The following is a 16,758-nucleotide window of genomic DNA, read 5'->3' as shown; positions in this document are numbered from 1 at the left end:
CTGTCGTGGAAATTAGACCACACGCGTACACTCGTCCTCTGAAGGTAAAAAGGTTCATTACAAAAAGATGGTTAATACAGGATAGAATAAAGCAGGAGAGAATAATGAGAGCGCTCTAAAACCCTTGTACTAAACTAGTACTATATATGTGCAATGCAGAGCATGACACAATTCTGTGTACAGATAAGAAGCAGTTTGAGGCAGTTCAAACAGGCTTTGTTTTAGGATCTTGGAAGATGTTTAGACAAGCCTTGAACAGAAGAATATGTTTCTGTCTCTGCAAGCAGATAAATATTCTGTACTGATCTCAGTGACATGACATGGCCTTCTTAGGCATTATCCTCACATGAGAATGAAAAAGAACAACAACAAAATTATTACAAAGTAAAAATGAGTATTTTCCCTCACATGTCCCCCACTTTATCATTACAAAATATGATCACTAAAATTAACAGAGAAATTACATTGCTGTTTATACATCATCCTTCAGCATCCTTTCATGGTTAAACTGAATTCAACACGATACAGACATAATGAAGGTGCTAAGGCTGTTTTTTGAGTATATAAAGTATCCTGTTGTCAAGCTTATATTAGAGTGAAATGAGAATCGTCATGGTCAAAGGAGTATTTGCAAGAGGTGTGAAATGGATGTCAATGGGTCATCGTCATCAGTGTCGCTGAGAGAATCTGATACCCAGTCAGGTTCAGGATACATGACAGGTTGGGCATCACTGGGATCATACTCAGTCTTTGTCAACATCAGTGTTTGGGCATTAGTGATTTCAATGAGCGTGAGAGACTGCTCCGAACAAGAGAAACAATACATGGCAAACTGAGCAACACAAGAAGAATTATTGCACCTATTGGTAGACAGACAGTTAATATCCACGAGCCTTATCCCCCGACTACTGAGTTCAGCCAATCAAACCCATCTTGCTAGTCTGCGGAGGGTTGCGTATCGCAGACCGAATGTGTTCAATGATAGAATAACCATTATGTGTCTGCGTGACGGGGGATGTGTGACATTGTGTGGGTAGCACTGTTAGCAATGATTCTTCTGACGAAAGGCAATACTGAATGGTTTACAGAGGCGCCAATATCTTGGCAAATGGGCTTTTAACTACTAATTGTCGTCCACTCTGCAGCAATAGTCTACTAAAGAACTATGCGGGCTTATGTGGGACATATAGAAATCACTTCGCCTTAGGCACTTAGTCCTGTCACCACAATCATCTAAATACCAAATTTTGTTAAGTGTGTGCGTCATGCACTCTTTCTGCTGCAACGATGTGATTGATCATTAAGTCTTCCACCCAATAAACTTCAATATCTTTCCAGCTTAAGGGTCTACCCCCTGATCCCCAGTGTTGTTGGGAAAGGTCCCAGTGATTTGTAAGTTTATGCCTATGACAGGGCTTACTAACAGATACCACCTATACCAGGAGAAGGGTGCACAATTGGGAATAGTTTTGTATGTACGAGCAGAATGTGCAGGTCGACATCTAATGATTCGTGTCTAGTCTGCATCAGTAATCTGTGGTCAGGGAGCTTTGGGGCGAAGGAGCTGCGGTAGCAAAGTCACGTCGTCTAACTCTGTCCTGGTCATGTGGCTATATAGCCACATATAGCCTGTATATGAACTAATGAAGTTCAGTCCTCAAAAGAGTACAGGTTACAAAAACTACATGTCTGTGTTTTTGCAGGCTACTAGATACCACTTAAGACCCTCTATCGTGGAGTCACGTGGGATTAGTGTGTTGATGTGTAGTGCATCATGTGTGTGGGAGTGTATATGCAGATCATTGCTCGTGAGCGTAGGTCTTCCTAGAGGCCTCTTGATAGAGAATTACAGTCTAGTTCTCCTATTGCAGTCCCATCTTCTCCAGCTCAATGCTCGGCTCTGGCACTCTCCTGCAGTGGCTCGCACGCATCCATGTGGCTCTCTGTCTTGCCTTTACCACGGAGTGAGTGACGAAAAGGATCTAGAATGGCCCAGACCACCGTGGCTTGTTCCACCTGGTCCTGCGGAAGTCCTTGATCATGATCCATTCTCCGGGCTTCAGATCATGCAGCAGAACTGTGGCTAGAGCTGAAAACACTGCCTTTACCTGCTTGTGGATAGAGTGCAGAGCAGAGGACAGGGTTGCAAAGTAACTAAACATAGTGTGGCAGGGTAAGTGATTTGGCTATCCTATAGGCTCTGCTTGGGATATGGGTTCGGCAGACCAATAGGATGAGAGCTACCTGATTATTTAAGGACTCTTATTTTGGTAATTGGATAGGTGTCATGGGGATTCCGAGTCCCTCGCTCCCTATTCAATTCAATTAAATTTTATTTGTATAGCGCTTTTTACAATAGACATTGTCTCAAAGCAGCTTTACAGAAATACCAACATGGTATACAGATATTAAAAGTGTGAATTTATCCCAACTGAGCAAGCCACTGAGTGGCGACCTATGGCATTTCCGATTCCCACTTCCTTTCAGGCTTTGTCAGGACGTAATGTGGTGAACACCTCAAGGCTAATTTGTTGTTTTTATAGTCTTAGAGCGTTACTGGTGGCGTGTGCATTGTGGCGAATTGGCGCCAGAGATCACGTAAAGTGATCGCAACATTTAGCCAGTGGCTGAATGATATGTGTATGTATGTCGAGCCGCAGTACCTGTGAGTAAACGTACAACTTCGTGTCTGGTGTTTGTTTGTTCAACAAACTGGGCTTAGTAGATTTAGGCTGACACTCTGATCTTTGTGTTAAGGTGGGAGTGGGGAGTCTCCTCAAGACAAACCCCTAGCTGAAGACGTTACATGTGACGCCGCTGCTGTTTTGCTTTATTGGATTGTTTTGCTTTATTGTGTTTTTGTCTCAACAATTGGTTTGCTTTTATGTACTGTTCTTCTTCATGTATTTTGTTTTTCTTTAGTTTTGGATGTATGTCTGGTTTGCTTTCGTAACCACATAGTAAAAGAGTGAGCAGTCTGAGAGTGGTAAAATTAGTGTTTCCTAGCTTCAAACCTGTTTCAGGTGTGTTATTCCACCTAACTACTTTACTACTGAGAGGGTGTATGTTAAGCCTTACTGTCTCCATGATATAGTGGCCATAATTTGTCATTTGTACTGTTTGCCATAATTCTGGTCTTGTTTGGGTGTTGTCAACTGCCTCCATTTCTTGTGGTGGTGTCAGTGGGCCTGGGTGTTATAGCTACCATACCACAGTGTCTGTAATATCTGTCTTTCTTTGTTTGTTGTTTAGTGTTTGTGTAACTTTCGCTTAATCTGTGTCTTCTTTCTCTCCAGGAGCCAGTGAGTTTTGGTGGGACAGGGGAGGCTAGCTGCATTTATTCGGTGGTGTGTGCTTCACAGCGTGCTCAGTGTGACAACACAACTTCTTTATGGTACAGATAGTGTGATTTTTTTTTTTTTTTGGTGTGACTTGCAGTGGGTTTGGATGACCTCCCGAGTTGTAGCTGGCCTGCCTTGTCCCTGCCAAGCCTAGGCCTGGAGAAGTTCTTAGTTTTAAAACCCTTATTGTGTTTCATGGGAAAGTGATTTTATATTTTCATGTTAAGTTTTAAATGATGCAGAAGTGTCATAATAAATTATAATTTTTTATATTCGTACTCATGTCTCACTCTCATGTTCCTTGCCCCATTGGTGAAACTTACCTGTGTGCCTTTTTGTTTAGGAGTATTTCCCAGGGTGGCGTAGTTGGATTTACTGAATGTGGGATAAACGTCTCCCCTCCAATGGGGAATACTGCCACATTCTGGTGAAAATGTCAAGATGTCCGTCAAATATGAATGCAAACCGAAACTGTCTTTATCAAGAGATATACTGAAAAACACATTGGCTAAATCTACACCTGAAAACCATTCGCTATTTGCTGGAACCTGGCAAATCTCCATTCATCAGGTTGTAGGGTTGTTGTTGTTTTTTCTTCTCACACTGGAAATATTGGAATGTGCACTGACGAATCAGGACAATGACCCCTGCCTTCAATAATGAATTGAAATCTGGTCTAATGCTCTCAATAGCTTCTGATTTAAGAGGGTATTGAGATTGTCTGGGCCTAAAGTCAGATTTGGGCGTGATCACTACTGGTGGTGCACTTCTAATCAGGCCTACGTCATGTTTCCCTTGGGCCCACAGCCCGAAAGGCACCTTCTTCAATTGTGGGTGTGTCTCTAGGGGTGTGGGGCTTGTCCCAAGGTTCAGAAACATTCCCTTGTCATGCCATATTACATCCAGGTTAACCTTGCACATTTCCAGAAAGATTTTTTTATAAACTCCCAGAGTTAGGCTGTACCAAATGTTGGAGCTGGGTTTCTGTTTCCAATCTGTAATTTTCCCCCCTCTCACATAATCTGACCCACGGTCCCACTTCTTTCTACTGTTTGTTCTTTATTTTGACTAATGAGACTTTAGGCGCTGATTCTGGGACAAGAAATGCATGTATCTGCGTGTCATTCAATTTGACTGAACATGCAGCTTTGAATAAAAGCGTCTGCTATGTGAATAAATGTACGTACAGCTCTTCAATTTTTTGGATATCCATAAACCATTCTTTCTCAAAATTAAAGTCTCTTCCTTCATGCACTTGCGATGTGCAATGAAGGGCAGAGTACAGCATAAAATCAACATAGTTGTCCTTCATCTTTCATGTGCCAATGTCAACAAATGAGCACAGGCTCTAGGCTTGTTATACATGGACCATTGATAAACACAGAGCTATGTTTCTTTAACAAATAGAGTTCCCAATGACGAGTCATCAGCTATTGTTACTCCCTGAGGTGAGGACATCAAATTTAAGTGTAAAACACACATTAAGTCCCTGCCCAGTAGATTGACTGGACATGAAGACGAAATTAGGAATTGGTGGGTTACTCTTTTCCCATTTTCACATTCACAAACTAGCGGTTCAGAGAAACATTCTAATACTGAATGTCCTGTCACACCTACGGAGTGCAGTGACCGTGAACTCATTTTTGGGGATTCTTTTAATTTGCAATGTTTTATTACTGAATACGTTATGTGACACTTTGCCCATTAACTACTAGAGATATACATTGTAACTGTGTAAAAGGAGAGGCATTATACTTTAAAAGGTTAAGGGTCATGACTGGTTCAGACATTTGTGAATTGTTAGTCTGACTAATGTCGGATGTGTGTGTGTGTGCATATATTCCTGTTCTTTGTGAGCTAATTGATAGTTTGGGTGTCTGATGTCACCTCTTCTGTTCCCAGGTGCCTCACCCTTCCCATAGCTCCGTCCGTCAGTTCGCTTCTGCTCTGGACAGTCTCTTGCAAAATGTCCTACTTTTCCGCAGTTGTAACAGTTTAATCCTGGTCCATAGCCCTGACGGAAGGGTCTTCCTCACCTGTGTGCTTTTGGTCTTCCTCTTCTCTCCATCTTTCTTTCCTTTGCCTCTTGTAGGAGCTTCTCCGTGTGGATTGCATATCTTTCCACTTGTGTGAGGTTTCTGGTGTCGCAGGTGATACATTGTTGTTTGACTATAACGGCAATTTCTGGTTTAATGCCATTCATAAAGCTGTTTCTGAGATGTGCCTCCCATGCTGTGATTGCCGCCTGCCCATTTGCCAGAGTGTCGGGTATTTCCAAGCCTGAGTTTGTGTCATGGATCTCAGTGAGCCTGGACAGATACTGTGATACAGTCTCTGAGTCTTGTTGTTTACACTTTGTTTTTTTCTGTCCTGTCCATTCGCACAGGAAAGGTGTTCATCAGCCTCCGCTGGAGCGCAGTGATTTGTGCTCTGTACCTTGCGTTGACTTCATCATCCCACTGTGGGTTGATCAGGCGGGCATCATCCTCTGGGAATTCACATGAAACCATGACCCAGTCCGTGCCAAGTTTTGCCATGAGCAGTTGTCGTAGTTCATGAGTGGTGGGTCTGAATTCTCTGCAGAATATCTGAAGTTCATCCCCAAACTTTCGTCCTCCTACTTTGCAGAGTGCCGGCAGATGTGTCATGCTGCTCCAGATGTCTTCCAATGTCCAAGGTCTGTGAACTAGCATAGGGGCTCCTTCTCTGGCCACTTCTAGCATTGGGGCATTTACCACAGCGTGCATTATCCCTTCTCTTTCCAATTTTGTTGGTCTGAAGCCCTCAGGCAGCAACGTTGTTGGTCCCTTCACTTGGGTTCTCTTGTATAATGCCACCGGTGAAATTAGGACGGCTGGAGCATAGTTCGGTTTGAGTTGGTGGCTCAGTTCTGACAGGTTCGGATGGCGTAGGCTGGGCCACTTCATCGTGCGGAGGTGCCTCTGAAACTGCAGGTTCCTCCCTCCTTACTGGCTGTGGGCGTCGCGGTGGGACGGAGTCCAGGTCGGGGTCGCGGTGGGATGGAGTCCAGGTCGGGGTCGCGGTGGGACGGAGTCCAGGTCGGGGTCGCAGTGGGACGGAGTCCAGGTCGGGACCGGCTTCTGCAATTTAGAACACTAAGAAATAGGTAAGGGCCCTGCCTGAAAATTTTTTCTCTCTTTTATGTGCCTCACTCTGCCATTCAGCAAATGTCTTCCAGTCAGCCAAAAACTGCACTTTACTCTTTGTTTTAGGGGTCTCTCTCTCTCTCTCCTTTGTCGCTAAATTATGTTTCAGTTGTTCTAACCGTCTGAGGCTAAAACTACCTTTTTTTGGGAAAGCACATTCTTTAACCCATACATCATATTGGTTCAAACATCCTTCTCTATAATTCACATGCATAAATGTGATATTAGGATCAACATATGAACACCCTGTACATACCATAGGATGTGCCACAGTATGTGCTTTGCTACATGTTTTTCCCATATTTTTGATCATCCTTCATGTTTCTCCAACTTGAATAAAGTTTACCTATGGGATATTTTATTGGTCAAATTACCAATTGGTCAAATTACATTACTACCAGTTTATGATCAGGTTTATCAGCAGCACATGCACTGATGCTGATTCAGTAACATCACACACTATCACTGTGTTCTGGAAATCTAGAAAGAAATGGCACTCGTCCAAGCCATCAAAGATAAATAGAACATTTTTTTTAAGCTGGAAATGTCTGTTTCTTTTATCTCCTTAAAACATACATGAAGGAGCTCCATCAGACTCAGTTTTCGGTCCATCATCAAATTCAGCTCTATGAAAGAAAGTGGAATCATGAAGTAGTTGTCCTGATTTACTTTCCCTTCAGCCCAGCCCAGAATGAACTTCTGCACAGAGACTGTTGTTATAATCCCAGCTACTCTCTTTGTCAGCACAGTTCTGATGGACTTATCTTCTTCAAATAATAGCTGAAAGATGCCATTGCATTTGATTGTTGTGTCCTCTGTTGTTCTCCTAAATGCTGCCTCAATCTCTTTCTGTCATATATCAAGGAAACGCTGGACTTCAGTTCCCATCAGCCACTGCACTACATGTTACATGACCACCTGCACCTGATTCACGTTTGTTAATGAGCACACTTGTGTGTATATATAGCCATTGTCTGCACTGTTTCTCTATATTTCGTTTGTCCTAGGCTACTGTGTTCCCGTGCTTTGTTTCTTGCCACAGTATTTTGTGTCATTTGTCATCAGTATTAATTGTCTTTGTTTTGTTGTTTGTTTATTTAATAAATGTTATATATTGGCGATTGCTTCCGCCTCAATCTTGAAATGTGACAGAAAGAAAGACCTACAATCAGAAGCAGCAGATCGCCAGGATGGAGAACTGGGGCGTCAGGATGCCACCGATGTTCGTGGAGTACTTCGCTACGCTACGCCAACAGGCGGAGGATCAACAAGCTGCACTATGCAAGCAGCAGGTCGCCAGGAATTACCCGGGTTTCAACTTGCCTCCTATGTTCACAGAGGACTATGCCATGCCAACAGGAGGAGGAGTCCAGGTACAAGTGGGAGTCTGCGGTCAGGGCTAGTACCATCTCCCACCCTCCCTCCCGTATAATTGATCTATTTCAGCAGAGTTAGCGGAGAACGAAGGTCAGCCTCCCTGCTCGTCTGAGGATGTCGCTCTGCTTTCCTGCTCCGCCGAGGACGTCGCTCTGTTTTCTTGCACCGCCGAGTGCAGCACTCTGTTTTCCTGCACCGCTGAGGACGTCGCTATGCCTTCCTGCTCGGCTGAGGACATCGCTCTGCCATCCTGCTCGGCTGAGGTCATCTCTCTGGAATCCTGCTTCGATGCACTCTGCGGAGCATGAGGGGGGAATGATATACTGCGCGCAGCAAAGAAGAGGAACGTCTTCAGTGGAACATGGAGGCAAAGCGACATCCTCAGCAGCGCAGGAAGGCAGATCCATGTCCTCAGTGGAGCAGAAAAGCAGGGCAAGGTCCTCAGTGGAGCAGAAAAGCAGGGCAAGGTCCTCAGCAGATCAGGAAAGCACGGCAGCGTTATTCGCGGCGCAGGTGAACAGAGGGGAGCACTTGGGCATGTCGGGACATGGAGCAACGTCTTCTGCAAAGCAGGGCGCGTGAGCAGTGTCCTCAGCTGAACAGAAGGGCTGGGTGGCATCCTCAGATGAGCAGGAAGGCAGAGTGACATCCTCAGCCCTGGTAAAGCCGAGTGATGCAGAAAAGCAGGGCGAGATCTTCAGCGGAGCAGGAAAGAATTTCGGCGTTCAGTGCGGTACAGGCAAACAGAGGGGGGCACTTGGGCATGCCGCTGACTCCGTTTGCTGGACTAGATCCATAATAGGGGAAGGAGAGTAGTCGATTTTACCAGCCCAGTTAAAAGGCTCCCACTTGTACCGGGACTCCTGGACTCTGAAAAATTCCACTGCATCCATTGTAGGTCTCATGTTCTGTCACGGTTCAAAGTTGGAGACAGATGCAAATGCAGAATTTCAAAAGATTTAACAAACAAACAAACAAAATACAAAGACACAATAACACAAGGCAAAATATCGTGGCAAAAGCTAAACACGGAAGCATCGACAAAAGCATAGAACGACAATAATGTGAGACAAGGAAGCAGTTCAAAACAGTGGCTCTATAAAGCGTGCTCGTTAACTGACTACAGGTGCAGGTGGTCAGTGACACGATGACATTGATGAGTACGGTGCAGTGGCTACTGGGAAATGAAGTCCAGAGTTCCTTCCTTGATACATGACAATTTGGGTTTGACATCAAAAGATGAATATGAAATGGCAGATCACAATTTCAGCTTCTATTTCCTCATATTTAAATCTATGATGTGTTAAACAACTTAGAACATGGTACCCAAATTCAATATATATTAAAAAGTATTCAATATATATAAAAAACAATAAAATTGACCTTGCTGTTCCAATACTCTGAGTGAACTGTATATGCATATATATTCAGTTAAACAAAAGTTACAATTTTAATCATTGTGGGTGGAATTTTGGTTTTGGCATTATGACATTAAATACTTTTCAGTTAATGTCAGGATGTTTCTCGTCTTTGAAGCATATTCAGTGGTGAAGATGGAATAAATTGTGAGATCAATCTTGAAATGTAGGGATGAACTCCTGGAAACTGTTTGCAGTCAACCACTCAGCCATATTTTGGATTTTCAATTGAATTATCTCTTTGCTCTTCTTTCAGCCATTTAACATTTTCATTTCATGTCATCAGCACCTCAACTACTTGCCTATCAAAAAATGGTTTCAAAGAAAAAAAGGGATATAGAGGTATATGTTGAACTTTTATTATATTACAAGTTCATGAAAATACAAATGAAGCTGTTTTGTTATTGTATTACACTATATTGTGTCCTCTAGTTGGAGTTGACATTTCAGTGATTTGATGCATCTCACCCACAGTTATATAGTCTGAGAGTACAGAGTAGACTTACATTCAGCAACAGCTCATAACAAGTTCAAAATCATTAAGTTGCATTTTCAGTTGAAATTGGGGAAGCCACTTGAAGCATTCATTGTGTCGAACTATTTCAATTGCTTTTGTTTGATTTATTCATTGCAGCTGTAGTCTGTAAATGTTGACAATAAACCTGATTTACAATGGGGGTTGAATAATTTTAATTGCAACTGTAGTATGTGTCTCTCTTTTCTCCTCCATCACATTACTGATAACTTTCAAAATCTCACACTACATCACTTTAATGGCTTGCGGTCAATTGTGTTGTCACAGAAAAACACCAACATTAATATGTAACTGGGAAATTAGGGCTAAAATTGCTAGGCTTAACTGGTCCTTCTTTTCTCTGAGTTTCTCTCATGGTGCTGTTTATCCACTCCTCTTTGATCATGCACTCGTTTATGTCTTTCTCCAAGGTTATTGCTATCTCCTTGCCTCCCATCCCTCCATCCAGTTATGACTGATGTGTGTTTGATGAATGATGCATTTATTCTGCATTTCAATTTAACACACACAGGAACTGAAAGGTGACTACAGAGTTTATTACATCTGACTGTAAACATACAATGACTTCAGACTTAATACAATCAGAGCTGAGAGAAAGAATAGAAGAAGAATAAGTGAAAGAAAGAAATTAAGGAATAAAAAGAAAGGATTGGCAATTAAATAGAACAAATGATTACAATTAAAAAGTAAAAACGAGAATGAGCATTTTAATCAATTTGGACTAAGGATTTTTCAGGATGATTACAATGGAATAAATGAATATTACAGAAATAAATTCATCTCTATACAGGTCCATTCTGTGTGTCGATGGTGCTGCGCTGATCACACAGTTTCCTCGAACCCATTTTCACTGCTGTGTAAAAAATAATTTTAGTACCTCACTTTATTGACAAAACACCAACAAACACCATGCATATAAACATAATAAACTGTAATCATCACTTACACATGTATTCGTTAAACCATTGCTCAGATCGATCCACCAAACAGGAAATCCACTCGCTCACAGTCACTTTATTATTCCTGTTACTGTCACATGACCTGCACATGTGCACACACACACTTTTACACTTTAACACTTTAAGCTTCAGGTTAAATACAGTAAACACATAATTACAGTGATGAAATTTAGCTCTGTTAATTTGCCTGTTTGTATCTTGTGTTTGTCCTGTGGCCCTGAGTTGAGTTCCCTACTCCCACTAGTTCCCCCAGGTCTCCTTGTTCAACTAATTGTGCAGCTCCTATAGTCTTATGGGCATTTTACACTGTACATGTTTTCTATTGATGCATCACGTGATGTCATCACAAAGCACATTCAGCCAAAGCCCTCTTCAATTCACATGAGTTGAACAAAAAAGCACTAAAAACTCCACAAATAGCACTGGAAAAAAAGCTGCAGCAAAACCAAGCTTTTTTGGGGGTGCAACAATCACAAAAGAAAAACTCTGCAAACTCTTGTATGGACTGACTATACAACTAAAATTTAATTTAGCAAGACTCAACCCAATAATTGATATAATTAATGTTCTTTCAATCAGAAATGTACATTCAATAGACAATAATGAGTAAAACAACTGAGCACTGATGAAGCCATTAGACCAGAGGACACCAAACTGATGTAACCACTTTGGGAATAAAACACTCTTATGGAGAGATTGATATTGAAAAAGGACACACACAGAGAGAGGGGGATTATAAATATGCAAATATTAAATAGGGCTCACACAATTAGGTCAGTGAAGGTTTGTGTGTGTGTCTGTGTGTGTGTGTGTGTGCGTGTGTGTGTGTGTCTGTGTGTCCCACTTGAAGAATTTCTTAGCGCAGTGTTCCAGTGGAATCTTCTTATAGTGAAGCTTCTTGAGATCCTTCATACTTAGCTTCCCATTTTTATTGCGATCCAGCAGCAAAAACCAGCTCTGACAGAGAGAGACAGACAGACAGAGAAACAAATTCAATTCAATTCAATTTTATTTGTGTAGCACTTTTTACAGTGGTCATTGTCTCTTAGCAGCTTTACGTAAACACGGTATACAGATTTTAAACGTGTCAATTTATCCCTACTGAGCGAGCCGGTGTTGAAGGTGGCGAGGAAAAACTCCCTAATATGTTAAGAGGAAGAAACCTTGAGAGGAACCAGACTCAGACGGGAACCCATCCTCATCTGGGTAACAACGGATAGTGTAAAAGTGAAAGAAAGCTCATTATGGGTTTAACATGAAGTCTGTTTGTTGAACTAATCCACTGTTCACTAAAGGAGACGAGAGTGCAAAATTGTATGTGGTAACTGCAGTCTCAAGGCCATAGTAGCAAGTGTAACAAAGAGAGGAGATGACCTTTTTCTGTAATAGCTGTAGCAGGCATTACATCACAGGTAATTTATGTGGCTTCTTTGTTCTATACCATGTATACTGTATATATAGTGGTTAGGATGTTGGACTATTGTTTGGAAGGTTGAGTTCACATCCCGCACATCTGCCACTGCTTGGCCCTTGAATAAGGTCCTTAACCTTAACCATTTCTGACATAATACATAGTTGTGCTCACAAATTTACTTACCTTGCAGAATCTGCAAAATATTAATTATTAAAAAACAGAGGAATCATTAAAATGGAAATTTGTTGTTTTTTTTTATAACAAATTACACCGATCATCCTGTTCAAAAGTTTATACCCCCTGGATGTATTGCGTTGCCTTCTTGAGCATCAGTGAATGTTTGCACCTTTTTCTACAAGTTGGGTACAAGTACCTATTGTCCTCAGCATGAAAAGATGGATCTCAGCATCAAATAGCTGCTCCTGGAAAGGGGTCAAATATGCAGAAGATGATGGAAAAGCAAAGAATGTGCAGGGAAAAATTGAGATTGGTTTTCCATCTGGGATGATTAGATTTCTTTCTTGCTGGGACAGCACTTTAATAATTTTAAGCAATATTTCTCCCATGTTTTGGGCTGCATTTCGAAGCCAATGAAGACGCTGATTTAGTTTCACCGTTAATATCTTCAAGTTGACAATTGGTCACTTTTTTAAAACTCTGTATTTCCTCCAGAATTGTTTTCATATATAAAATAATTTATTCTCATGATGGTTCAGCTGAATGTTGGGGGGGGGGGGGGGGGGGTTTTACCTGTGCAAGCTGTACTCGCGCTGTGTGTGTGATGCAGCTTGGTGTGTATGCTGATGTAAATCGTTTTCCCATTCTGCTGATTAACAAGAACCAGTCAAGCAGCCTGTAGGGGAACTGACAGAACTCCTGCTCCGAACACACTCCAACCTCTACACACACACATACAGAGGGTAGTAGACAGAGAGAGGGATATAATTATGCATTCAACCTGGAAGAACAAATAAAGTACCAAAAATGAAACTTTAAAAAAGTACAATATATGAACTAATAATACCCAAAACACGTGTGTGTTTTGTGAACAGGTTTAATTTACAATCATCATAATGTGGAGATCAGACCAGTGTGTGTGTGTTTGTGCGTGCGTGCGTGCATGAAATACCCAAACATGGTCCATTGTGTGCCTTTCCAATGCGGCGTTTTTTGCGACATGCCTCTTTGTGAAGGAGACAATCATTGATGTAGGTTTTACCTAAAACACTGCACACTGGGTCCCCCTGCCTACACACACACCACAAAATCAATTGCCTGCTTATATGCATTAATAATTAGTATTTGTAAGTGTTTTGATTTGTGTGTGTTGTGCATTTTCTATTTTCAAGGCATATTGCTTTGAGTTTTCTATCCTGACATTTGCCATCTTCCTTGGTCGATCCATATGTTTTCCTTTTTTAACCTTCCAGTTTTATTTATATATTCACCAAATTTCAGACACAACATTTTTGCCACACTCCAAATTGGATTTCCTTCTTGAAGAAGTTTTATCCTTTCCATTGTTTCAATTGACAACTGTCTTGTTGAGGCCATGTTTCCTTTCAATTCGCCAAGTCCAGACCTTAGGCTTTAAGGTCTATAAACACTTGTTTAACTGCAGACTAATTTGAATTGTTAGACTTGTGCCAGTATTTGTTTTAGAAATGTAAATCACAATGTGATTTAATAATTTTTTCCTCAACATTGAGTGATTCCAAAATATTTTCCTATACATGATCTGGAATAAATATGCTATTATTTAAAAAATCTAATTTAATTTGTTTGAGGTATGTGTCACGAAGCCAGAAAGTTCAGCTATTAAACAAAAATTGTGATTTGTTTATATGCTATGAAGTAAAAAACTGTGTGAGCATCCTCTAAGTGTGGTGAATCCTGTCATGTCAATGCTGGCCTCAGCGTCTAACTACACTTCCCAGAACACATTGAAGTGTCTTGATTTAAAGTGTGTGTGTGTGTGTGTGTGTGTGTGTGTGTGTGTGTGTGCGCGCATGTGTATACTAACTGAGGGCAGGTGGTTGGACAGATACACTTTGGCCCGGGAATGTTGCCATTATTCACCACCTGACACTGTGATCCAACAGGACTATAACACTTCATTAACTCACACAGGGAAGCTGCAGAAACATTCCATTTTAGAAAATTCAGTCATTTCTCTTCAGTAAGTGTGTAAAACTTGATGTGGTACAGAAGAGGACTGGATCTCAAGCTTTAGTCTGAAAACTTTAACTAACCACATGTTCCAGGAGTGATCTGGTTGTGTTACTGTTTTCATTTACTTGTAGTTATAAACAATTACATGGATAAAGTTACAGGAGAAAAGCTGATAAACACTTACGTCTTAACATGTACAACCTACATATTTGATCCATCAGTTACAGAGCTGCTTGTCTGTTGGCTGAAAAACTTTGAGTGCATGATCAGAACATTCTGTGACATCATAATCTCCCCTGTTGGTTTCATACCAAGTTGACTGGCTACATAACACAAAATTTTATTTTATGGTTCTTAATTATGAGACACATCAGTGTTGGGCTGCATGCTGGTACAACATTGTCTCCTCACAGCTAAAGCAAATCCTGGGTTTAATACTGCGCTCTGGTTACCTTCTGTCTGGTGTTTCTTCACTCTGTAAACTGCTTACAGAATGTGAGTGAGTGACCAGTGTTGGGTTTAAGTTGATCTCACCTGCATCCACTCGACCCACATATGGCTTCAGCGCATTGTCCATCTGCTTCTGTTTGTATCGAGCTCTCCCTCCCTATACACACGCACGTGTGCGCGCACACACACACACACACACACACACACACACACACACACACACACAGTTTACTGCACATTCACTGCATTCCTCCTCACACATGGACTGCAGCTTCTGATTTACCTGCTGCTCCTGTATGATCTATGTGTGTGTGTGTGTGTGAGAGAGACAAAGCCATAAAGAGAAGAACGTTTTTTTTTAAACTGTAAATCTAATATTAACAAACATCTGATTTGAATAATTACATTATCTGCCTAATTTGTACTTAATAATCATTCTCGTAAATATTTTTTGTTCCCATGGTTACTCACCAAGGTGACGCAGAAGTTAAAGGTCATCAGGAGGGAAAGCAAAAGGAGGTGTCTGAGCATCTGTTGTATTATTATTATTATTATTATTATTATTATTATTACTACACAATAATAATTAGCGTTGTTCACATATTGTGTTATAGTGTATAATTAGTGTATAGTTACATTGTGTGCATCACTTTGCCTTCCTTTCAGTAATTAATGTTAAATCTCTTACCTCACTCCCTTTGTCTGTCTGTATGTCTCTCCAGCACTCTTCCTCTTCGCTTCCTCTTGGTTTTGTTCCTTTTTTCTTGGTCCTTTTCACTATTCTGTAGCAAAATCTCGGCTCTCCCTCTCTTTATGGTTAGTCCCTCATTCTTTTTTTTCCTCCATCTGTTTGCATGGCTGTAAATCTTCGCCGTCATCCCTCTCTCTCTGTTCATCCCTCTCTAACTGTTTATTCCTCTCTGTTTATTCCGCTCACTAATCCCTCTTTTTAATTGGCATCTCCCCTTTTACCTGACATGCAACCCCATATCATAAATGAGTGTAAATGTGATTGTTTTGTCCAGGCAGTCATCTTTATATGTTTCATGAGAATGGCACCAGAAAAAAGTGCATCTCCTTGGCCAATGCAGATTCGCGATTCATCATAAACATTTTTAGACCTGAGTCAGTATATGTTTTAGAAATTCAAATTGCAAGGTGATTTCATAATTTTTTCCTTTTCCTCAACATTGAATAATTCCAAAATATTCTCCTCTATCGGATTTGGAAAAACATGCCATTAATTAAAATAAACAAAGCCAGAAAGTTCAGCTATTTAAAAAAATGTGATTACTTTATTTGCTATTGTGGTGTAACTGTTTTGTTATGCATGTAGCCCTGGGGAGCGGGGGACACTTTAGAGGTAACAAAGGAAGTAGAGGAAAAAGGTACATTGTTGTTGCATGTGGCGCACAAGGTTATCATTAAAGTACACGGTTAAAACGGTACGCTATCTCTATATTATTCCATGTTACCAGAAACGGTAACGCAACAGCTATGAAGTAATAAAAAAAAAAAAAAGTGCGGTGCTTCCCGTCTTGTCAACGCCGGACTCAGCACACACTTCGCAGAACACAGCGCAGCTTACAAAGAGGATTCTTAGTTTCTTAGTTCTTGCACTCTTCGCGAAGTATATGCTCTGTGTCTCGTACTATGAAATGTTTCTGACCTAAAATTTTACGAAATATAATTGTTTACATTAAAATGTAAAAGTTGATGATTAAGGTGAAAAAAGGGACATTTTATGTCTAGAAAGTCACTTTTCATCAAAAGTACAATAACAAAACTAGTTCCCATTCATCCTGTGTCCCCATACACACTTGTGCTCTTTATCCGCTCAAAACACTATACAGCGATTGAGAAGGCGCTAGGAGCAAAGGAAAGTGGTTTTTCTAACAAACTCATATAATCAATTGCCCGACCTA

General features: G+C 41.1%; 1 protein-coding gene across 1 annotated transcript; it reads right to left on the bottom strand.

Moving 5' to 3' along the window:
• Nucleotides 1-10,353: 10,353 nt before the first annotated feature.
• sparcl2 (SPARC-like 2) lies at nucleotides 10,354-15,659 on the bottom strand. Its single transcript, XM_047153774.2, has 9 exons — nucleotides 15,522-15,659; nucleotides 15,305-15,364; nucleotides 14,918-14,990; nucleotides 14,235-14,346; nucleotides 13,341-13,459; nucleotides 12,962-13,110; nucleotides 11,642-11,754; nucleotides 10,785-10,879; nucleotides 10,354-10,691 (listed from the first exon to the last, which is right to left on the bottom strand). Exons 2-9 carry the CDS (start codon nucleotides 15,362-15,364, stop codon nucleotides 10,621-10,623), a joined length of 792 nt encoding a protein of 263 aa, XP_047009730.1. The 5' UTR covers nucleotides 15,522-15,659; the 3' UTR covers nucleotides 10,354-10,620.
• Nucleotides 15,660-16,758: the final 1,099 nt, after the last annotated feature.

This window comes from Ictalurus punctatus, chromosome 13 (assembly GCF_001660625.3).
Source record: "Ictalurus punctatus breed USDA103 chromosome 13, Coco_2.0, whole genome shotgun sequence".
Lineage (NCBI taxonomy): Eukaryota > Metazoa > Chordata > Actinopteri > Siluriformes > Ictaluridae > Ictalurus > Ictalurus punctatus.
Note: the sequence above shows the minus strand (reverse complement) of the source record. Positions and strands in the feature narration are given on the sequence as shown.

What these genes read in the sequence shown, in the direction of transcription:
- sparcl2 (XM_047153774.2), bottom strand. Translation starts at nt 15,364, where the DNA reads ATGCTCAGACACCTCCTTTTGCTTTCCCTCCTGATGACCTTTAACTTC. An exon ending in TGTGGGTCGAGTGGATGCAG is followed by an intron (nt 14,347 to 14,917) that starts GTGAGATCAACT and finishes ATGTTTCTGCAG; the next exon opens with CTTCCCTGTGTGAGTTAATG. An exon ending in ACACAATGGACCATGTTTGG is followed by an intron (nt 13,111 to 13,340) that starts GTATTTCATGCA and finishes GTGTGTGTGTAG; the next exon opens with AGGTTGGAGTGTGTTCGGAG.